Raw genomic sequence first — 24975 nt, forward strand, 5'->3', positions numbered from 1 at the left:
AACAAACAAATAAGGATAAATATAATAATAAATAAGGATGCTTAACAGAGATGAGAATGAAAATTTGGAACCAAAATATGTTTATTTATTATTAAAATAAGGTAAAAATGTGAAAAAAAATTCTTTTTTTATTTACCCCCCCCCCCCCCCCCCCCACAATTTTCTCTGGATTTTGGGCTAAAAATGTGACCTGGACATGTTTTTAGTGCAATTTATCATCCATTATGCAATCTTCTGTGGCCCACAAAGTCACCCAAGAAAACCTTTGAAAAACTGTAAATATTTATTGATGAATTCAATCGTATTTTTAGCCATACATCTGCATTTTTGGGTGGACATTTAAGGGTGCTGGTTCAGGAAAAAACACGACCACTGCACCCCGTCTCTAGTTCATCATCCTCAACCCAACACAGAAAGATAAAAAACCAAACAAATCACCCAAAGGAAAGCGATCTGGAAACATCTCGGCACAAATCATCAGTGAACATGTATGTTTTGGAATATCTAAAAATAACGGATAAAGGAGGTGTCAGATGGCCTCGTTTGTTTCTTGTTGTGTATTGTGCCATGTTGTCTTGTCTTTCAAAACTCCCCTTGAAAACGGTCTCTACAGGAAAGATTCACGAGTGATCTGGATAATTAGTTGAAAAGCAACACAACACAGATAAAACCAATGCTCACAAAACCTGTCAAAGAATCATATTTCACTCCAAAATCTAAAGAAAGAAATATTAAATCATACTTTGCTGGTGAAGCCTACTTATATGGTAACATAATTTTTTATGACAATTAAGCACATTTCACCAATTTTTTATTACTGCAATAAAAACTGGCGTAATTTAACAATATTGAACTATATTTCAGTCCAGTGAATCTTACTGAGAATAATGAAAAACACATAAAAGTGAAACATCTAGATGAATTTTGGAGGCAAAATGCTTAATCGTCATAAACACATTTAAAACAGACTTCATCTTCTTCATGCAAAACTTAATTTCTTATTTTATTCTCTTGATTTGGGGGTGAAGCGTGATTTTGACATGTTTTTGAGAGACAGCCGTTACTTTTCCACAGCAGAAATGCTTTGTATTTTACAAAAAGAGTTTTTTAAAAATAAATACAAATATTTTCAACACTGATTTACTGTCACTGATAGTTTGCAAACTCCTCTAAACTCGTCTTTTTGTTTTAGTTTTTGAGGATATTCAGTCCTTGTCTGTCACCCTGACAAATTTTCCATTTGTGTATTTCAGTCCATTGCCAGGATGAATAAATAAATAAATAGAAAGCAATAAATACATAAATATCGTTTTCTTTTTTTTTTTCCAGTTTTTCTTTCTTTAAATAAATACAGATTTATTTAAGGTTCTTTTTAAATGTTGGAAAATCTTCCCATTGGATCCTGGTGACTTAAAGTCATTTATCTCCACAGATGGGCAAAAAAATTACAAAAAAAAAGCAAAGAATGAGTATTCCTCGCGGTGCATATGGCACGGCCCCGTTCCTCTTGCTCTCGCTGACAGGTGAGAAGATGTTGGAGGTTTGCCCAGCACCCATCCTAGTTGTTTTTCTCCTTCAATATTTGTCCTGAACTTTTCTACAAGATGAGAAGTCACTTTACAAAGTATAACAGTCTCAGGATTGACTGGGATCCAAACAACGTCAATGCAGAACTCCAGGGAGAACATACGGATGCTGATCAGAGGATGGTGCTAGGACCCTTCTTCCTCCGGCTGGGCCGGGGCGTAGTATCCCGCCAGCTGCCTGAAGCGCGGCCCCCAATCGCTGAGGTACGAGAAGTCCTGCTCCGAGGTGGTGGACAGCGTACGGATGGAGCTTAGCGAGAGAGCCGGCGAGCTGCTGCCCTCGAATGCATAAGTCTGGAACGAGTCGTACGGCGGCACCGATAAGTCTGCGTCCGCCTGCTCCACTTTCTTTCGTATGTAGTCTTTAAAAACCGAGAAATCGGCCGGGCCGCCGTCTCCTACCACTCTCTTCTGGATCCACTGCGGGACCGGGTGCAGCTCGGGGCCCGAGTCTGAGTTTTTGACCTCGGGGAAGTCGTAGTGGCTGCGCAGGGCGCTCATGTCGTACGCCTGGGTGTCCTGCTCGCCTCCGCCCTCGTCGTTGTATTTGATGACGTTGTCCCGCATGTCTTCCTCATCTTCGGACATGAGCTGGCCCTTCCTGTGACGCTTGAGGGTCAGGATCAGCAGCACCAGGACTAAAGGAACAACGACAGACAAACAAGACAAGAGGAAAGAAAAGAAGAGACATCACGCTATGAATAAAATCCAAAAAGATTTTCACAAAGAAATATACAAAGAAACTTTCAGACACAGGCTACAATAATTAAATAAATAACCCCTTACTATTTTTATTCAGCATGCATGCTTTAAATTGATCAAAAGCGACAGTAAAAAAAATAAAAAAAAAAATGTACTACGGTTTTCACACATACCATACAATTGTTTAACATTGATAATAATAAGAAATGTATCTTTGGCAGTAATTCAGTATATTAGAACGATTTCTGAAGATCATGTGACTGGAATAATGATGCTGAAAATTCAGCATTGCATCACAGAAATAAATTACGTTTTAAGGTATAATCGCATAGCAAACTGTTATTTTAAATTGTAATAATATTTCACAATATTGCTGTTTTTATTGTATTTTTGATCTAATAAACGCAGCCTCGGCAAGCATAAGAGACGTCTTTCAAAAACACTACATATTACAAGCATCATTTTGTGATTTTAACCTCGAAATGCAAATCCTGATCACAACAGTGAGGAAAGTAAATAAAATTAACCTCTGAATCTCAGAAGAAGAAGAAAAAAAATGTTAAAGGGGAGCTTTAAATGTTAAAGGATTTTTCATGAAAAATTATGACAATTAATACAGTTCTTTTAAAATATGCAAAGCTTGTGCAGGTGTCAAGCATCACAGTTTCCATGAAAATGACTTATTAAAAAACTAAATTGTTTCAAACAGCGAAAGGAAAATCCATTAACCTCAAATTGACTTTTCAGTAAACAACTGCGCTGCTTCTTGTACAGCAGAAGTCAACTTTCCTCAGCGGATCACACCACAACACGAGGAGGATATTAACAAACCCAACCTGGCAACGCTATGCAGCGAGGGAAGTCATACAAACCACATCTTAATTTTAATGAGAGACTTGTCCTTTCTGTAGCATTTCTACTACTGCATCATGAGAGCAATGCTTGACAACATAATCTCACTGCAATTTCTATTACAAATGATCCTTTGCTAAGCTCCGCCCCTCTTGGTTACTCCTGCTTGCATTCGATTAAACCGAATAATGTTTTTTGCTAAAGTGTGCTAAATATCCAGTCAACAGTATAATAAACTCACTGGATAGAATCCTTTCTCTAGAAAACAATCCATTAGAAAGAGCTTAAACTTCTCAAATAATTACCCACACACCAACAGCTGCTAAGCTAGGATTGGTCGATAGCATTTTAAGGCGGAGCTTAGTGAAGTCAAATGACTGCATTATTCATGAGTTTTTGAGACTGGTTATTAAGTGATTTATCTAATGTCTTCAATATTATGTGATTGAGAAGAGAAATGCAGAAAGGATTACAAATAAATGAGACGTTCACAAAGCTTCGTCGCAAGGTGCAGCGCAGATATGAATGAGGAATTAAACGTGAACTGAAACGGCAAACAATGGCTCATTTAATGAATTAATGAGTCAGAAAACAAAAGCAGCATCCCTCTCAATAAATCAATGAACACTTAATCTCAGCTGAATTGTATAGCATCTTTATTGCGTTGCATCTGTCAGTGTTGTTTAGATTAAAACCGAACCGCCAGAAAAGTTCACTGGAACATTTACAGACCCTTTTCGGTTATAAAAAGCCATAAAATTCCAGTTTGGGGAACGTTGATGTATTTAACATCTAATTCCATCAATGCACCTGTTAAAAGTCCTAAAACTGTAGGCAAAAGCAGCAATTTAGCAATGTAGGTTATTACACTATAGTAGGTTTTCTCAAACTCAACACCCAAAGTATTAAACATCATGCATCCACTGTTTTACATTTAGCTAATTATTTTAAAATGTATGATAATTACCCTATGTTTAAGTCGGGTAGTTTGCTGTAGATTTAATGCAGTGTCATGTTCACACCATAATTGTGTTTTATGATGATGTGGACTGAAGCACGCAGCGTGTTCAACTCTGTTATCTGCTTTCTGCTGGACAATACATAGACTTTTAATTAAATTTGCTGTCATGCTTTTGCTCTCCATCACACAGCTGACAAAATATAAACACTAAACATGCATATGCATGGCTGAAGTACTGAAGACTGTACTACTATTAATAATAATGTGTGAAAACAGCAACCTGAATAGCTTTTAGTCTACTTTTTTTATTGATTGCATGATTAAATATTGTTCAAAGGATAGCAATAAATTATTCATAATTCATACTTAATCCTAATCAGAAAGTAGTTAGATTGCATTACCTACAATGTGTACTGTATGCAACTGGAATCAGTAATGGATTACATGCCTATTGGCTGCTAATAGTCACAAATTGATTTGAAATTCAAAAAAATCAAAAATCAAAAAATTATTTCAAAGGGTATTTACCTGCTACAATACAAAAAAACAATGATGCATAAACTCAATTTAATGTCTGCGGTGCGTATTTCAGATCCGATAAGTGATCGTTTGAATATTTTATTAAGCATGTTTTCTATGAAGGCACATGTTTGATCAAATGCTGTCCATTTTACATAATTATTAATGTAATGAGAGTGCTATTGTCTTGGCTGGTGTTCTTCTCTTGAGAGGGAAACGTCTGGGGTCGGGCAAGGATTTCTTTCATCTTTTTGTTTGAGGACAGATGACTCGGATGAAAGCTCTCAGACGACCGTTTATGCAATAATAGAAAACTGCAACAAAGTAGCTAAAAGTGCTCGAAAAATCCCACATTCTAAGAAACACTGCTTCAGATTTACATTCATTTCAATGCAGTCTTAATTTTTGTTTTTTAAGCAATAAGTATATAACAACAAGTATAAAAATAATTGTTTTTATGAAAAGTGTGTTCATCCCATAGGCATAATGGTTTTTATTCTGTACAAACTGTATATTCTATCGCCCTTCACCAACCCCACACCTAACCCTAACCCTCACAGGAAACTTTGTGCATTTTTACTTTCTCAAAAAAACTCATTCTGTATGATTTATAAGTGTTTTGAAAAACGGGGACATGGGTTATGTCCTCATAAGTCACCCTCTCCTTGTAATACCTGTGTCATACCCATGTCATTATACAGAGTTGTGTCCTGATATGACACACACACACACACACACACAGAGAGAGACTTAGAGAGACAGACCTTCTGCATCTGAAATATTGGTCTATTGTAAGTAACTTTGGATAAAAGCATCTGCTAAATGCATAAATGTAAGTGTATATGTAAATATCTACTTTTAGAGTCAAATTAACATGGGGTCCAAAAGTCTGAGACCACTAGTGGAAATGCTTTTATTTTGCATTTTAATGCAATAAAATATTTTAATTACATATCAGAATATCAGAATAACAGCAAAAAGTAAAAAAATTAATATAAATAAAAAATAAAAACAAAGAAAAATGGCGCTCATTTGGAAACTTAGGATCTAGTAATACTAGGGTACAATCCGATATACATTTCAAATAATTTTCTCAATTAAAAAAATATTAATAACATTCTACGTTTTAAAAATGTTCTTTCTGTTTCCAGGCTTAAACAGGGATTTGAATCTCATTTTCAATGTGCTCTTTTAAATCCCAAAGACGAACTCAAGCCACAAAAGTCACATTTTGATATCAGACTTTGTTCAGGTTTTGATCAAATCCCCATCCTTAATACTGCAAGAGCAATATTAACACTTATGCCTTCCTTATCAACCACCACAGATTCGGAGGAAACCTATTGGATATGCTTGACCTGGCACGTGTCAATTTCCATGCATCGTCCGATCGCAGCCAATCACAATCTATTACCTTCAAAGGTACAGAGCAGAGTTATGCAAACCAAAAAAGGAGGGTACTTGAGAAAAAACAAACGTATATTTGGAGCACAGACTGCACTAGGAAGCTTTTTAATGGATATCATTTGTGGTAGAAGGAAACACATAACTGTGTATTAAAGTGTGAGTGCATTATGAAGGCTCAAGCTGTGAAGCTGAAGCTAATTTTGCTCACCGTGGACCATCCGTCCAACTTTACGAGTGGCTCCAACCATATGAAAACTGACAAAGCGGCATACAAACAAGGCAGAAAATGAACAACACTCTCTGGCCCTCTCTGGAAACGACAAATAAATCAGATACAGCAATTTCTGATTCACCAACCGTAGCCTGCACCTGGAGTTTCATAACTTCGCTTTAAACCGGCGAGCAGTATTTATGATTACTTACTACTGTTTATGTCTCTCAGCCAGCACTTTCTGTCAGCGTTTATCTACCCCAAACATGTTCGGAGAAGAAAAGATGGCAGGGATATTAATTTACATAACTGATTCGGGATCGGCCGTTTCGCAATTGTTTACTCACCAACAAATGGCTAGAAACAGCCGAGGGAAGAACGCCGCAGATAGACAGTGTGACTCCTCAAAGACTCTCTCTAGCTCTTTGATTCAGTATTTTTCCATGAGCCTCGAGGAGATAAGTCTTCGACCACGCTCTTCCTTCATGTTATTCTTCGAATCTGGCATGATCAAGGACTCTAAATGGCCCTGAGCCAGGTAAAGTGAATTGAGTTACACAGACAGCATTTGCAGTGCATGATGCATACGAAATGTGCAAAGATGCACGCATGCAGACTAGCCTCAAGACACATTAAAGGATTGCATGCATCGATTGCATAGCTTGATTTAGAATGAACAAGAAATTATTAGAAGGTCTTACCACCAGGGGTGTGCGATATTGACAAAAACATCTTCAAATTTTTTAAGACAATTAAACAATATTTTGTGATTCAGGAAAATGGCATGGTGCTTGTGCAATATTTAACGTTTTTTTTTTTTTTGCAAAGTGAGTGACATAAGTGATAATACCAGCTTGCATATTGTTAAAACAACAAATAACAATATTATCACAGACGATAAAAATTGCACCCCTTTACTAACAATTTGGATTCCCAACAACCTACAAACTTTATCCACTAGATCTGGAATGAGCTGCGAATGTCACGGTCGCGTTGAAGTTTTCGGATGAAGGAGCACATCACACACCTGCCCTTGTGAAACATGTAGCGACTCCTTGCCGTGCAGATGTTCGGTTAAGCGGACATGACAAGACTGCTAATTTATCGTTGGGCGGCGGGTGGCCAGGACTCCCATCATGGCAGATGGGCGGTAATTGGGACGGATGTGTGCAGATGCCATGCTGCGCCCAAATGGATTTATCACGTCACCCTCCGAATGAACTGATGGAGGGGTTGTTTGTTTGAAGATAATTAGGCAGAAATTTGTTTTCATTCCCTCCTTATCATACCACAAATTGATCTAATAGGAACGGTGCGGCGTTCAAGGAAGGCGAGGGACACCCGCTTCCTTCCAACGTCAAGAGATCTGTCCGATCTGTGCACTGGAGACATACAGTACTGCTGAAACTTTGGATTACATCTAGACTAGACTAGAAAAAGAACAGAATAGATTAATCTAGACTAGTCTAGAGACTCTTGAAACTAAATGAAATGTATAGAACAATTCATATAACAATATAAAGGAATAAGGTATCACAGGCTGTTATTTGAAAACTGACCAATCAGAAGCCAGGACCGGAGAGTAGCGTAGAATAGGACATACAATAATACTACTATAAATGATATTTCCAAAAACAAGTTTCAATTACATTTAGACTAAAAAAGAAACAGAAATAAGAATAAAATATTAAATACAATAACAAACACACACACACACACAACTAAATTAAATTCAATTAAACTTACATTAAAAAAAAAAAAAAAAAAAACTTGCTATTGACCAATCAGAAGCCAGGACCAGATCTGAACCGAACAGAACTATGCTCTCAAACTATTCTAGAATACTTGGAACACAAATATTCCATACTCTACTATACTCTGACTATGAATTGTATTTGTCTATAGGGGATCTGAAGGTTCCTGCAAATGTTCTCAGTGTTCATCATCGACTATTCAGTGCTTCCAAACATTCACACGTCACCTGTGCTCTCAGACACCACAGATTTAACAATCAGCATTAAACTTTCAGCCGTTTCTGTCTTTCAGCTGCACTGTGCTGCTTCGCTTTCAATTGATATTAATTTCAGAACAGGATCAAATCACACAACAAAATTATTAATTAGAGATCAATTTTGAGGTGCTTCACTCATGTATTTGCATGAAACATTAAAACTAATGACTAGTTATAATATAATATAATGTAAGTTATGTTCTTCCATGCAAAAACCAACAACTAGAGTGTTGTGAGTGGATGCCAGAGAATTGCGGTTTTACTGTATTTACATTATTGCATGAAAAGATCCTCTGTGGTTTGCAAATATTGATTCCATTTGGATTCAAATTGACTAAAATAGGCTAATATATATATATATATATATATATATATATATATATATATATATATATATATATATATATATATATATATATATATATATATATACATATTGAAAAATTTAAATTTTAAAACATTAAAATAAAATAATAAAACAAAATAAAAAAGGTTTACAGTAAAAAAGAGTATGTTACTTGAATACAAACCAATCTGAAGCCAGATATAGCAGAAATAGCAAAGAACATAATAGAATAGCATAGAATATAAAAATAAAGTAAAATAATGTTCCCAAATATAACTTTTGATTCCATTTAGATTAAAATAGAGTAAAATAGGCTTAAATAAAATAAAATAAAAATAACTGAATGAAATGCAATTAATAGTATAATATTAATAGATAACATAAAATTAAATATAAAGTTATAATTATGAAAGTGTCTATATTATATATATATATATATATATATATATATCATTTTTTTTTTTTTTATCATATATGTTAAGTCTGATTACATTGTGAAACCCCTTAACCAAAGTATGAGCAATAGTAATATTGATGCTTGACATTAGCACACATGGCTAATCTCTGCAGTAAAAGTGAGCAGAAACGTGCTCAGCTGACTGAAAACAATGCATGTCACATACTTTCCTGAGAAAGAGAGAGAGAAAGCGAGAGAGGGGGATGAGAAAAGCACTAAGTGGAGAAGAGAAAAATAAAGACAGATGTACTGAGGACAGGAGAAAGTCATAAAACTTTCAGAGACGACAAGAGAAACGCAGTCCAACGCTGTCATACATGGGAAAGGCTGCTCTATTTAAAGCCACGGCGCTCCGCCGGGATGGTGGTGCTGATGCTGCTCTTTTTGCGAGTGAGGGATACATTAATTTTGAGATCCGGCTGCATCTCCGGCTACTTCACCGAACTCAGCCGTCGTCTTCTAGAGAGGCTGGATGTCATTCACCGAGGCCTATATTGTGAGTGTGTTCACTCTGCATGAACAAAAGCTTCCAGTCTCCGCCTGACGGAGGATGAGCAACTTCAGGATGCTGAATGAAATATTGATCAGCTTTTATGTCATTCTAGCTTTGTTTTTCGCCTCCTGTCACATATGAACCCAGGTTTTAAAGATTGATGATGGGCCATTAAAAGAGTTACAGGGGTGATGGAGGTAAACACAAATGTTCAGAGCTCGCTTGGCTCTATATGTCTGCTGCTTTCCAAGCACACAACTATTCAAAGCCTTTAGTATTTGCTCTATGAATGCAAACATTGATGCATATTCTCAAGTGCATCTTAGACACCTGTGTTTTGTTAAAGATGAGATGATACAGACGAGTGACGCTTGCATTCATTCACATCATTGACCCACATTCTATCACATACATACTTTATATTAATGTTGGAGGAATCTTCTGGGTTATTTAGCATTTAATATCTACAGACCACTCACCACAAATAACAAATGCATAAAAGTGTGCTTGAAGGAATGGGAAACACATTGGAAATCAGTGGAAAGCTGTAAGGTGAATATCGACATTGTGACTTTTGTCCTCCATAGTTTTAGAATTGTAAATTTTTACAGTAATAATTTATGTTTCCATTCAATAAATGCACAGGAATTACACAAGTGATGCACAAGCATAAGTTCATCCACCTGAAAATGCAGTATGTATAAAATCAATGCAACACTGAAATACAAGTTTCTTGCTTGCTCGGCTTCCTAAAGCATGCACTATAAGGAAAGCATTGAATTGCATCCTCACAAACTCTGACATTAGGTTGAAACTAAGTCGTAATGTTCCTATGCAGTTGATAAGTGAGAGGCTTTACCGATGAGGATGAGGATGCAGACCAGCAGCGCGATGAGAGCGCCGGGGCTGAGCGCGGCTGACATGACGTAAGCCGTGGTGTTGCAGGACTGGATTGATCCGTCCGTGTCACATCCGCACACGTGGATGGTGAGGGTCCCTGTGCTGCTGAGGGCCGGAGGGCCGCTGTCCACCACCAGGATGGGAAGCAGGTACACGTTCTGCTCCTGACGGTTGAATCCGGAGCGCTGTGTCCTGATCCCGGCTGTGTTGTCTACAGCATCAGAGAGACCAGAGAACAGCTATTATTTAGCTATTATAATAATGCATGCATTGTTTTATTACCACTGGAAATAAAGGCAGTGTTTTATATACAGTAATAGTATTGGCAGAGCCTTTTCTGCTGTGTGTAACCTTAGTATAAACATTATATTACTACCATGGTAGAGCAAAATGTTGAGAATAAAATATGACACACACAAAAAAAAAAAAGCTTATAAAAGTATATAAGATATAAATATGGAATGCATATAAGAATGCATTCAACTGATCAAAAGTGACACATTTTAAGACATTTATAATGTTGCAAGAAGATTCTACTTCGAATAAATTAACTAATGAATCTAATATAAATTAATTTAATTAGATTAAATAGTCAGCTAGTCATTCAAACAACTTTAAAAAAAAAAAAAAAAGTTAAAAAAGAGACATGCAGTTTATACAATTTATTAAATTTATATTTAGTATATTTAAAATATACTTACAAAGAAAACAATTACAAAAGCAATAAAAACACTATAAAAGCTATATTATTTTTAATTATTATATATAATATTTTATTTACAAAAGTAAAAAAGAAAGTAAAAATATATCGAGTATCTTAAAAATATTTGTATAATTTATCATAAAATAATAATTAAAAACATGATAAAAAATATTTTTTAATAATTAAAATTATACAATTTAATAGAATTTTACACTGTTGCAAGAACATTCCATTTCAGTTAAATGAACCTAAAACCAGCCTAATTATACAAGACCTTTAATTAAGACTAATTAGTCAGAAAACCCGCCAACTTTCAGCCTTGGTGAGAGTAAGAGACCTTTTTCAACAACATTACAAGATCTTAACGAGCACTAAAGTTCAGACTTTTAAATATAATATAGCCTAAGTTATATACAGCGCAGTCGTTTCCTTGCAGTGAGCCGAAGTAAACACTGAGATGTGTTTTAAAATGCAACGCTGACTCCTCATTGATTGGTTTATGTCGAATCCATCAACCAATCATTTATTAAAGAGCGCAGAGCCGTGACCTTTCAATATTCATCCAGCTGGGCCGTGGCTTTCTGGCAAACACCTAAATGACATAAAGAGGACACCGAAGGAAAGCATTGATTGAGTTCAGCACCTCGTATCAGCCGTCAGATTAGCTTCATAATTGATTCCGAGTCCAAAAGCTGTGGATCTGATTTACTGCCTACGTTTATTAGGGATTCTGCACTTTTTGACCAGTGAATTATACTGTGACCTTTCCAGAACGTGGATAATAATAAAAAAAATGATTCAAACACAGACCAATTCACTTATGAATCAATCTCAAGAATCGAGACTCACGAATGAGTAAGCTTTACTGTACACAGGACAAGAAATAGAGATTAAAATGTATATACACTAACATTTCTATGAATGAGATTTTTAAATATGGAAAAATCACAGATACTTCCAAGTTTTCCATGACTTTTAGGCATGACATTGGGTTTTTAACCGAAATTTGAAAAGATTTTGAAAAATGCATTATACATAATCTTTGAATTGTTTAAATAATATGATACACATATAGTACAAAAAATTAAATAAATAAAAAAATGAAAGACGATGAACAAAAGAAATATGAATGCCATTAAATTAGATGTGTAATGAAATATATTACTAGTATAGTTAATATTCATTGATAATTATATTGTATTATTTCAATATTAAAATGTTAACAAATTGTTACTAATAGTTTCACATTATATCACATATATATATATTAATATATACTTAAATACACACACACAACATACACATATATACAGTGTGTGTGTGTGTGTGTGTTATTGTACTGTGTTTGTGTGCATATATATATATATATATATATATATATATATATATATATATATATTTTTTTTTTTAAAGTAATTTTATTGAGTAAAAATATATTCCCATTTTTATTAATATTCATTAATAATATTTTATAATTTATTATATTATTATTTAATTATTTTAATTATGTATTTCTGGTATATTTAAAATAATATAATAATGTATTTTAAAACAAACAAACAAAAAGTAGACACCATTTATATATCTGTTCATATATCTATATCACAGAAAACCAATGATCAAATCACACTTTCAAAAAACAAACAAAAAAAAAAAAAAAAACGCTAAATCTCATGTTAAAAATGAAGACAGTCATTATTGTTTGTGGTTAGTGAATATTGATAATTCATGTTACCTTCAAAAACACTGAGGCTTGGAGCATTAGAGACACTTGATCTGCTGAAGCACATTTACACATTTACAACACGCTTGTTTTGGGCATCTGCAGTTTTCAGATGGAAACATATTGTAATGTTTCTGTATCACAGCATCTGAGGCCAGAACAGTCGACCTCTTTTGAATACTAAATACGGAAAGAGAACAATGAAATCAAACCAGAACAAAACTCACAGCCGAAGCTAAAAACATCCCAAACGGACTGAGCAACAATGAACAATGCCCTCGGCCTGCGCTTTACGTTCTGCTCTGACTACAAACACACCAGCAGGTGACTGGGGAGCAAATGGACACGGACAATGTTCGTGAAAAGACAAATCAAACACTGGTGTGTGAAAACAGCCTCGTGCGATCGACTGGCTCCAAAAGAGGTTTCGTTTAGAGTCCTTAATCAAATTCCCAACGTGCCAAACCGCTCTCTCTGTCTCTGTCCCTCTCCGAAAGGACTCTGTTCAAAGCACAAAGTAAGAGATGAATTTAATAGTACAGCGAAAGAACATCTGAATCAATAGAACAAATAGTTAGAAAGTCTGACGTCCTGAAAAAGCTGCGTTTGTCCTCTTGAGTCGGATCACAGAGAAACTGAGAACAGTGACGGATTCAGTCTGACAGGCTGACAAATGTGTCCACGAACACAGAAGTCTGGGGGATAGGGGACGTGGAAGGATACAAAGTGTGCTCTAGTGAGTGTGCTTGAGAGGAAACCTGCGTAGGCATCGCTTTAGGAGCGTTTCTGGCTGAAACTCACAACAACTATCAGGAATACATCCAGGTCATATTTCATGACAAAATCAAATGAGAGAAAATAGGAAAACATGTAATCTGCAAACAGAACATTATTTTGGGATCATCAAAGTGATCATATGTGAGACTATAGCAGCATCAAACAGAAAAATGTAAATAATACATGTTTTTTAAACAATTTTCAAACATTCCGTCATCTTGATATATATAAATCATTTTAATATTAATTCATTATTTGACATTTTTTCCACACATATGCATACATATGTACATGAACATTCTAGCATATACAAAATACCAGTATTTGCATGTTTATATGTGTGCATATTTGTGGAATAATAATACACAATAATTAATTAATATTAAAATGACAATGCATTACATACACTTTTATTTCAAATGTTGTATTTAATTTAATTTAATTTAATTTAATTTAATTTAATTTAATTTAATTTAATTTAATTTAATTTAATTTAATTTAATTTTATTTTATTTTATTTTATTTCACCTTCTGTTTGTGTTCGGTCCTCTTTAACCATTCATATATTTAACATCTTTTAGCCACCATTACACTTTTTGTCTTTTTTCCTTTTGATTTAGGGGTGAAATCTTTCCTGTACACACATCAATGCACAGCTGCAGCGCTTGTGTTTCCGCAGTGTTTTAGTTATCATTTCTACCAGCTTTCGTTGATCCAGTGTGTGTGTGTGTGTGTGTGTGTGTGTGTGTGTGTGTGTTTGTGTGGCCCTCGGCCGTCCTCACATGCTCAGATGACATTTGCAAGGCTCTCGACTGCTGACATTTCCTTCCTGTCAGATCAGTCTGGACTTACCCATGCGTCACATCAACTTACACACATCTCTAAAGTGCCCTGCAATAACACAAACCCGCTCGGCCGGACGGGACACAACAAATATAAAACTGACAAAGCACAACAGAAATGAAGAATAAACATTGAAGTACTAAAATCTGAATCGCTGCAATATATTCCTCAACTTAACACTGACAACCGCATTTACTTACATGTGTGTAATTTACTCATGCATTAAAATATTTACTGTTAAATGTTTATAAACTTTTGATATAGACTAAAAGCCACAAAACTCCTATTTTGGGTCTTTAAATAATCATCTTTAAACTTAAAGCAAAAGAAGTCCCAGTACAAAACAGAAAATCCATGCATATGAATTGGACAGAAATATTAAACACCCCTCGTTCTCTGTTTGCGAACACAAGCGGCAGATGCTGCAACAGAAGGTGATGTCATAAAAGTGACAGCGTGGCCTTCCTCTGGGGAGCGTTCATGAAAGATTGCATTTGTCAAGTCAGACTTAGACTAAAAGGTTTTTTTTTTCAGCTCATGTTGGTCTTTTTTCGGGAGAGCGGATGAACTTGGCTTGTATTTCCATGACACCTCATGCAGGTCAGAGACAGACGAGCGGCCCGTCGAGGGAGTGTCGTACACAGGAAGATAAGGTGAACACTTGAGGAAGTTCACTCAGAGATAACTCTCTCTGGTCGGATGACTTTTTTAAGTTCCTTCTTGCCGCACAAACAGACCTGATGTGTCTTTGTGGCCTGAAGATGGACAGATGCTTCAGACGTGTCCGACACGAGAGGATTAAGGGAAAGACATTTTGCTCGTATTGATTCTTTCTTTGCGGGAGACACAGAGCTGAGCTGTGGTCATCGTGCCACACACGGGTCAAAGATGCACGAAATGCACAAATGCTGCTTTTACAGTCAAACAACTGCATTTATTTACTTGATCTGGATAGTGTTTCCATGATGTGTGGCACCTGTTTTGCCCAAATGCATTTGATAACACATACACTACTGGTCAAAAGTTTGGAATAATTAAGATTAATAAATAAATAAATTAATAAATTAATTAATTATATATTATTATTATTATTATTATTATTATTATTATTATTATTATTATTGTCTCTTCTGCTCACCAAGGCTAGATGTATTTGATCAAAAGTACAGTAAAATGTTTTAAATATTATTTTGATATAAATAAATGTGATTATATATTAAAATGTAATTTATTTCTATGATCAAAGCTGTATTTTTAGCATCATTCCTCCAGTCTTCAGTGTCACATGATCTTCAGAAATCATTCTAATATGCTTATTAGGATGAAAACATATTTTTGTGGAAGCCATGAGATTGAATTATTATTATAATATATATATATATATATATATATATATATATATATATATATATATATATATATATATATATATATATATATATATATATATATATATATATATATATTTTTTTTTTATACGAAAATTAATACTTTTATTCAGTGAGGTTGCATTAAATTAAATTTTTATATTTTTGAAAATTTATATTTTAAATAAATGCTGTTCTTTTGTACTTTTTATACATGAAATGATAAAATAAAAGTGTCCAGGATATATTTAGCAGCAAAAACTGTTCAACACAGATAATAAAAAAAAAATAATAATAATAATAACTGAGCACTAGTGATAATTGATAATAATTGAGCAGCAAATCATCATATCAGAATGATTTCTGAAGATCATGTGACATTGAAGACTGGAGGAATGATGATGAAAATACAGCTGTGCATCACAGAAATACATTACAGCTTACAATTTGTTCAAATTGCAAAAATATTTCACAATATTCCAACCTTTGACTTATATATAAACATAGCCAAACTTATGATAAATTATATTCATGCATGTAATTTTTTTATTTATTTTTAGTGCATCCCAAATGTAGGATAAAAAAGAACAATGTCTCTCACCCTTGATGTCCCACAGTGTAAAATGCCGGTTGTTGGAGGCCTCGGGTGCCAGTGTGAAATAGAATCGATGTCCAGACTGTGGTTCGTCTCGGTCCACAACACTGATGGTGTGAATGAGCTGGAGAACAGACAGAAAGTGTGCAGAGATGTTAATAAATAATTGGAGAGAATACCAGTGATCAAACAGAAAACAGCTACAAGAAAAACATACTAAAGGATCTTCAGCCAGACTTCATCACGGCTCATATTTACTAGTCGATTATTCATCCAGAAAAGTAGCCGACAAGTCAATATTTACCTCATGTAAATGACTCACTTCTCTAGGGTCTAGGGTACATCCACTGCTGAGATGATGAGACTGACAAACCAAAGCAAAGCGTGCATATCTGCATTTCCAGGTTCATGCAGCTGCTGTCACAAACACAAGTCATGTTCCCCTCGATCGAGTTCCTGTCAGCCTCTGGCCTACGTATGATAAGATTGACGGCACTTTGCAATAAATCTGGCTTCTATGTCCCTCTCTAAATGCAATCAGATCATCTCAGATGTGTGCAACTCCATTTATAACATTGTGTGTGAATGCAAACCACCCAGAGCTCACAGGACTTTCACTTTTGGGTAATTCGAATGGTTTCAAATCTTTTTAGGAGTTACTGTACAAAGCTGCTGTGCAAAATGTTACATAGATGCATAAAAAAAAAAATAGTAGTTATTTTTGCAGAACTAAAGGACCATTTTTTTTCTAAACAACAGCTTTGTTAAATATGTTATTAATATATATATATATATATATATATATATATATATATATATATATATATATATATATATATATATATATATATATATATTAAATAAATAAATAAATTTGATTCAACCTAGTTGCAATGGCATTAATTACATTTTTGGTTTATAATATTTAAAATAGCCAAAAACAAGTAAATTAAAACTAACAACCAAAACTTAACAAAACACACACACACACACACACAATAAAATAAATTCAATAAATATAATTTACTTAGCTAAAATCAAATAGGAAAAAATTATAAATAAATATAAAATATAAAAAAACTATAATTTCCTTGATTAATCTTTGTTTAATATTAATTTCTGCACATACTAATGCCTTTTTATCAGCAAAGTAGCATTAGCTGATGCAATATGAACTTATATGAATATAAAATTATAAACAAGATACATCATTATTACCGTTGTTTACAATAGCTAATGCTAATTTCACCATTGCATTTAATGGTTTCACATGCTGCGTAACATTTTGCACAGCTTTGCGCAGGTTAAATATTACAAATGATGCAAATGTGAATATACAGTGTATTCAGAAGATTTTGCATTCACGACACACGAGCTGCGCACCTGCTTTCTTCCAAAAAAGCACATTTTGTCATATTATGCTAAAACTACACTGAGCCGTCTCGAATACGGCTTTGGAATTACAGTTTCTGTGATAAATCAGAAGTAGTTGTGGCAGTGAGAGTGGGTGTACTTGTGAGCGGCATCAGGCCCAGTTACTACATTAGCCGGATTGTGAGACAACAGATGGAAGCGTTTAGGAGGGCGGGAGGAACAGGGAGTGGGCAGCACTTCAGACAATCCCGAGAAAAACTCACATATTCTCTCATTGCTCATTTCTCATTACACGGTCATCAAAAGGCTCGCACGGCGTTTATGGCAATTTTTAGGGAGGTGATAGAAAATCCGAGTGTAATTAGAGGAGATGGGAGGCAAAATACAATTTAAATTAAAATTATTTTAGCAAAGTCTTTCCAGCTACGAGGAACTATCATGCTTTCTCGGATTGGAAAATGAAAAGGAAAGACGCACACACACCGGGGAAGTGAAAGCAAGGACCAATGCTTGATAGGCACAGCCGTATACTCAGAGGAGACCCCACACTAACACTGATGTTTCCTCTTCAAAATGATTAAAGCTGCAGTTTCCAACAGAGGCAAGCGCTTGTGTTTAAGCCTCAGTCCTTCAGGATGCGCTCGCTTTGAAAGAAATAGTTTGCATTCTGCTCACATCGTGTCAGTTCAAACCTGCATGCATTTTTGCATTGTGCAACACTATTTCATGCATCTCATGCGTCAAGCAATGACCAATAAATAAATAAATAAATAAAAATAATAAATAAATAAAATTAAAAGTAGTCAAGATGACTTGTGCATGTCTTGTGAAGTGAATCTACAGTAGATTGACAACAATGTGAAATAGTGCATTATTATTATTATTATTATTATTATTATTATTATTATTATTATTATTATTCACAGTTTTTTATATTGCTTCACTGTGGTTATCTTTATTGAGGTTTATGTCTTAATATTATGTCTATTTTATTACACATATCCAATGTGGAACAATAAAGTTCTATTATTTTCTATTCTATCTTATTCCATTCTATTCTATTGTTACAGCGAAGTGACAAACAATGACTTCAAGTAATATCGAAATATTAAAAATGAATACATACCTACATAGATACATAATTAATAGAGTTATAAATAAATAGATACAATTATAGACACATATGCATATACATTATAGAAATAAAACAATCAAATAAATAAAATGTAAGTGAAACTCCACATGTAATTTTAAAAGACCTGAATGTGAATAGTATTTCTAAGAAAAGCAGGTAACACTTTATAATAACTGCATGCTATTAATCATTAGTTAAGCATTAGGAAACAGTTAATTAATCTTTTATAAAGCATTAATAGACATTTATAAGCAGTTTATAAATACAGATATAAATGCTTTATACCTGATTGTTTTTTCACACTTTATTAATGATCAATTTATAATTTCTAAATTAAGTATGGCATTATTTACACACCAGTTATTAAGGAGTTGTCTGTGGTTCATAAGATCACTTAGAAATTGTAAGTAAATGATTAATAAACTATTTAAATGTGCATTCATACATCTTTTTATTCAGACATATAGTAATAGTTACTTATAGTGTTAATAAATGGTTTATTAACATGCATTTCTACTGTAATTCAGGGTTAATTCAGGTAGTTATAAAACATATGTAGTGGTTAGTTAACTATTTTTGTGAGCTCATCTAAAGTGAGGACTATTTATGCCTTGTAAAGCTTTTACAAATGAGATTTAAAGGCTGTTAATATTTCTATGTTCGGTATCACTGTGTTGTGTTTGTTTCTGGTTTTTTTTTTTTTTTTTTTTTTTTTTAGAAGATAACTGAGCCTTTAAATATCCTTAATAAATGCTTTACAAGGCATAACTAGTCCTCACTTTAGATGAGCTCACATATATAGTTAACTGACCACTACTTTATAACTACCTGAATTAACTACATTTCTTGTGATCTTATGAATCACTTGCAACTTCTAAATAACTGGTTTGTAAATAATGCTATACTTCATTGAGAAATGATAAATTGATCATTAATAAAGTATAACATTACACATTATATATATGCTTTTAAATCAAGAATAAAGCATTTATGTCTGTATTTATAAACTGCTTATTACTGTCTATTAATGCTTTATAAATTATGAATTATCTGTTTACTAATGCTTAATTAATGATTAATAGCGTGCAGTTATTATAAAGTGTTACCGAAAAGGAATATAACGAGTGAACTTCCTCTTAAATTTCAGTCTGTTTTTACACAAAGCTGTCGCATGACTTTCCTTTGAAAGAACTGTACTTTTATGGTGATTTTAAAAGCACCGTGAACTCTCTTCGCATGCAAAAGTCTCTCCAAAAATGAATATTTTGTGATCCTGAAAATCAACAGCAGACATGAGGGTGAGTAAATAATGGAAGAATCGTAATTTGTGGTGAACTATTCCAAAACTAAAGAGACAACAATCTAGTTTAATGACACATTTGTCCTGATGTTTGTTCCAGTGCAGTAACAGGTTTTAAGTGTACAGTGCACAGCATCATTGTGCCCTGAGGTGCTGATGCAAGAGCTGGACTGCACATCTCTGATCCTGGTTTAAAGCCCACAGACTGTCAGTCACGCTCTCATGGAAACACATTCTGGCACAGAGCGGAAAGAACCTCGCTAACATGAGATTTAAGATGAACTAATGATGAAAAACACAGTACTGCACTCATCAATATTGATAAGTATTCATTTCTGCATATATGAATTGCTAATTACAGTATTTATATATATATATATATATATATATATATATATATATATATATATATATATATGTTTACACGAGTTTATGTAATATAGAAAAACAATGCTTAAAATAAAATCACAAAGAAATATGCTGTTGTTCATGATAGCCAATGCATTTTACCATTGCAGTGTTTTCACTCCTATTGTAAAGTGTTGCTGATTATAAAAAAAATAAAATATAAAAATAAAAATAAAAAAAGGTTTCCTTATTTGTCTTTCCATGAAATTCAGGGTTTCTGGTCCATAAAATAAAATAAAATAAAATAAAATAAAATAAAATAAAATAAGCAGTGCATAATATACTGTAATACTTTGAAGAAATTATTTTATTTTATTTCATCTCATTTTATTTTACTTTACTTTATTGGTGTTTTACAGCAATTATGCACTTCATTGCACAGTGTTTTAGGCTTAACAGAAAAGTCTATAAAATAATGCCCTGATAATGACAATAATGCCCTTGATAATGTCCTGGCAGAAAATTACCAGTGGATTTTATTTTTAATCTTCAAAAAGTGACCGGTTACATTTTCTGTTAAATTTACAGGCATTTAATTCAAAACCAAAAACACAACACGATGCGTAAATGCACCTGTAAAAAAAATCAATGCAAAAAATGCATGGTATATTGGGCAATAGATTAACAGATTTTTCTCAGAGTGTAAATTAGCACTGACCATCTTAGTCTTTCATGCAAACGTAATTTAGTCTTTTCTTAATGGTTAACCAGGTAAAGAACGAGGCCCAGAAACTGCAGGTGTTAAACCCTAAGACATATTTCTCAGAAGTCGAGCAGTACTTGCAGATGATAATGTTTCTTGTTGATCACATCCACAGCAGAATTAAACTAAACACTAACCTGTGCTTCCCATCGGCCTCATTATTCACAACGCTCCACTTCTGTCTGCGGCTGATAATGCGACGCCGGATGCGTTTAAGGGCCTTTAATAAACACGCTCAAACTCTTGTGACTTTCTTCACATTATTTGGGGTCCAGAAAGACAGTATTACACAAGCACAACCTCTCCAGCCGCATGACAGAGGATGGGGGCAACGGGCCACATGTTATATTTTTAAGATGTTTGTTTATTGGTCTCCTCTGAGCTAGAAAGGGACGTTTTATGGGACTCCTGCTGAGCGCCTGCTTTCAGACATCGCTTTAGTGCTCGCCGATGAAATGCTGCCCGCTACTTTATAAAGAACTGGGAAGTAGAACTTGTGGATTGTTAAATTCTGGAATCAGGTTATTTCCATGATGTTTGGATCTGTTAAGACTTCTTGAAGCACATTCCAGCAATGATTCCAAAATATTTCCTTTTTTAAAATGTAATTTTTTTTTTGACTAATCAGATATCTGATCATGAAAATATCCAGTTTATACACCTTCAGTTTATATGCATTGAAAACCACAAATAACAATATATATATATATATATATATATATATATATATATATATATATATATATATATATATATATATATATATATATATATATATATATATATATATATATATATATACATATACATATAGTTACAGTACAGACCAAACGTTTGGAAACATTACTATATGTTTTTGAAAGAAGTTTCTTCTCCTCGTCAAGCCTGCATTTATTTGATAAAAAAACACAGAAAAAACTGTAATATTGTGAAATATTATTACAGCTTAAAATAATAGTATTCTATTTGAATATACTTTAAAAAATAATTTATTCCTGTGATGCAAAGCTGAATTTTCAGCATCATTCCTCCAGCCTTCAGTGTCACATGTAACATCAGTCGATCACATGATCATTTAGAAATCATTCTAATATTCTGATTTATTATGAGTGTTGGAAACAGTTCTGCTGTCTGATATATTTGATCAATAAAAGGTTAAAAAGAACTGCATTTATTCAAAATAAAATAAAAAAGATTTATAATAATATATTTTCTTTACTATCACTTTTTATCAATTTTAGACATCCTTGTTGAATAAAAGTATTGATTTCATAAGAAATAAAGAAAAAAAAAAAAATACTGACCCCAAATTACTGACCAGTAGTGTATATTGTTATTACAAAATATTTATATTTTAAAAACATAGCTTTTTTTTTTTTGTTGTTTCCAACTTTGATAATATGAATCATCATATTAGAATGATTTCTAAAGGATCATGTGATAATGATCCTAAAAATTCAGCTTTGCATCACAGAAATAAATGATAATTTAAAGTATAATAAATTTAAAAACAATTATTTTAAATTGTAATAATATGTCACAATATTACAGTTTTTTCTGCTCATCTCTGACTTGATGAGCAGAAGAAACTTCTTTCAAAAACATTAAAAATAGTAATGTTTCCAAACATAAAAACAAAAAAATAAAATAAAAAGGACATACAAATTTAGTAACATTAAAATAAAAATACAAGATAATCTAAAATATAATTAATAAATACTATAATACTTATGTTAAACTAAAAATATTTTTAATATTTTTGTATATTAAAATAAAGCTAAAATAAAATATATTACACAAAATAATAAAATGATAATAATGACAAAAGCGTATATAAAAGTACTAAAATGCAAATGAAGTGAAACTAAGTGTATGAAAGTTAAAATATTACAATAAAAGAGAATATACTGTATTGTATTTATAATCATTTTATGATAGTAATGCTATTTTGATATTAATAATATATACTATGAATATTTTTTTTAATTAATATTCATTGATATGATTATATATAATATAAGCAATGCTAAATTGATGACAACATATAAATTACCAAATATTAATGGAGCATGCAAAACATTTAAATTGAAACTAACCCACAGATTAACAAATGGATACCTAAGACGTATATTTATGAATAATGAATTATAAAAACAAACATGCACTGATGAATTGTTCACAATCAGAAACATCAAGAACTATTCAAACAAGGTCAACTTCTTCATGTTGACTTTCAGGAACCAGAACTGTTAATTGGATAGCATCTCGTCCTTTTTATATTGTGACCCTCATTTGTTTAATGAGCTGTTGTTTGGATGGTAAAACATTATACAATAAACTAGGTTAAATGAGAACAGAAACTATATGAAAAATAATAAATGAACGCTGCTTTCTTTACAAACGTTAATTGCGATGCCAAGGACAGAAACAACAAAAGGTCATCTGATATTTCCCATTTTGAGGGCGAAAATAATGCCTGAGAGGGTCCTGGAGGGAAAAGGATTGGGATGGAAAAACAGGGACTTCTGAGAAAGAGAGACGGAGAAAAATAATGTGAGATTGTGCGGGAGAAGCAGTGCGTGGGAGTTTATTGAGTGGCAAACACAGCTCCCTCAAGCAAAATCAACTAATTAGATTTCCATCCAACAGCCCCCTCGTGACCCTTTAAGCTGCGCCAGGCTCGGAAAGTGAGAAGCCAAGAGACTCCCAAAAGTCTTGCACGTTCTCCAGAGTCTTCCAGGACCAAAGGTCTTCTCTGAAAGTCTTCCTCCTTCACACAGCGGAGGAGGAGGAGGAGGATGGCCTCTGAGATGGATGGGGAAGTTCAAGGAATAGAGTTTTAAATCTATAAGTTTGCATTTGCATGAACACTTCCTATCAGCCACGAGGAGAGGAACTAACAGTAATTAGTAAGTGGAGGTGATAATTACACGTAGCTCGTGTTTCTATCAAGTAGCATTGAGAAATGTGTTTCATTTTAGAGAATCGTTTCATTCAGATGGTTCAATAAACTCAAAAAGATTTGACTCATTGTGCAGAAATCCTAAAGAAATGAATTCATTTGAATCAATTTAGTAATTCATTAACGCGTCTTTTTAAAACTGCAATAACATAAAATGCATTAAAAAGTGATAATAGGCATTTACAATGATTTATTCTTTGTAAAATAATATTTAAAAATCCTTGTCCAGTATTCACAAATGAATGCATTGAAAATCACTGATCAAAAAATGAGAACCCTGCTATTCAATCATTTCTCTCTATCAGGAAGTGTTCTGATTCATTCAAATAACTGATTCATTCAGATAATTCATGTCATTAAAAAAACAAAAAATTAAAAATTACATCCCTGTACAAATATCCCAGTGAGATTTGAAAACAAAATATAGAAATTAAAAATTATTATATATTATAATTTAAGTAATTAAAAATGAAATAAAATAGTAGTGCAATAAAAGATGCACTGAAAATGATTTATTAATATAAATATACATTTTATTTTTACATTAAACTTTTTTTTTTTTTTTAATATGAATTAAACAAACCATTGTAAATGCAGTGGCAGTCCGGTTTTAGAAGAAAAGTGAAAACAAGGGTTCAAA

At 33.3% G+C, this 24975-nt stretch overlaps 1 protein-coding gene across 1 annotated transcript in view; it reads right to left on the reverse strand.

Moving 5' to 3' along the window:
• Positions 1-264: 264 nt before the first annotated feature.
• LOC128016041 (cadherin-22-like) overlaps positions 265-24975 on the reverse strand; it is a 166537-nt gene continuing 141826 nt past the window's right edge. The window contains exons 10-12 of the mRNA XM_052600359.1: positions 16460-16577; positions 10405-10656; positions 265-2224 (exon numbers count right to left, since the gene is read on the reverse strand). Of these exons, the coding sequence (XP_052456319.1) occupies positions 1713-2224; positions 10405-10656; positions 16460-16577 (882 nt within the window). The 3' untranslated portion in view covers positions 265-1712. The remainder of the gene's footprint in view (positions 2225-10404; positions 10657-16459; positions 16578-24975) is intronic.

Source organism: Carassius gibelio, chromosome A6 (genome assembly GCF_023724105.1).
Source record: "Carassius gibelio isolate Cgi1373 ecotype wild population from Czech Republic chromosome A6, carGib1.2-hapl.c, whole genome shotgun sequence".
Lineage (NCBI taxonomy): Eukaryota > Metazoa > Chordata > Actinopteri > Cypriniformes > Cyprinidae > Carassius > Carassius gibelio.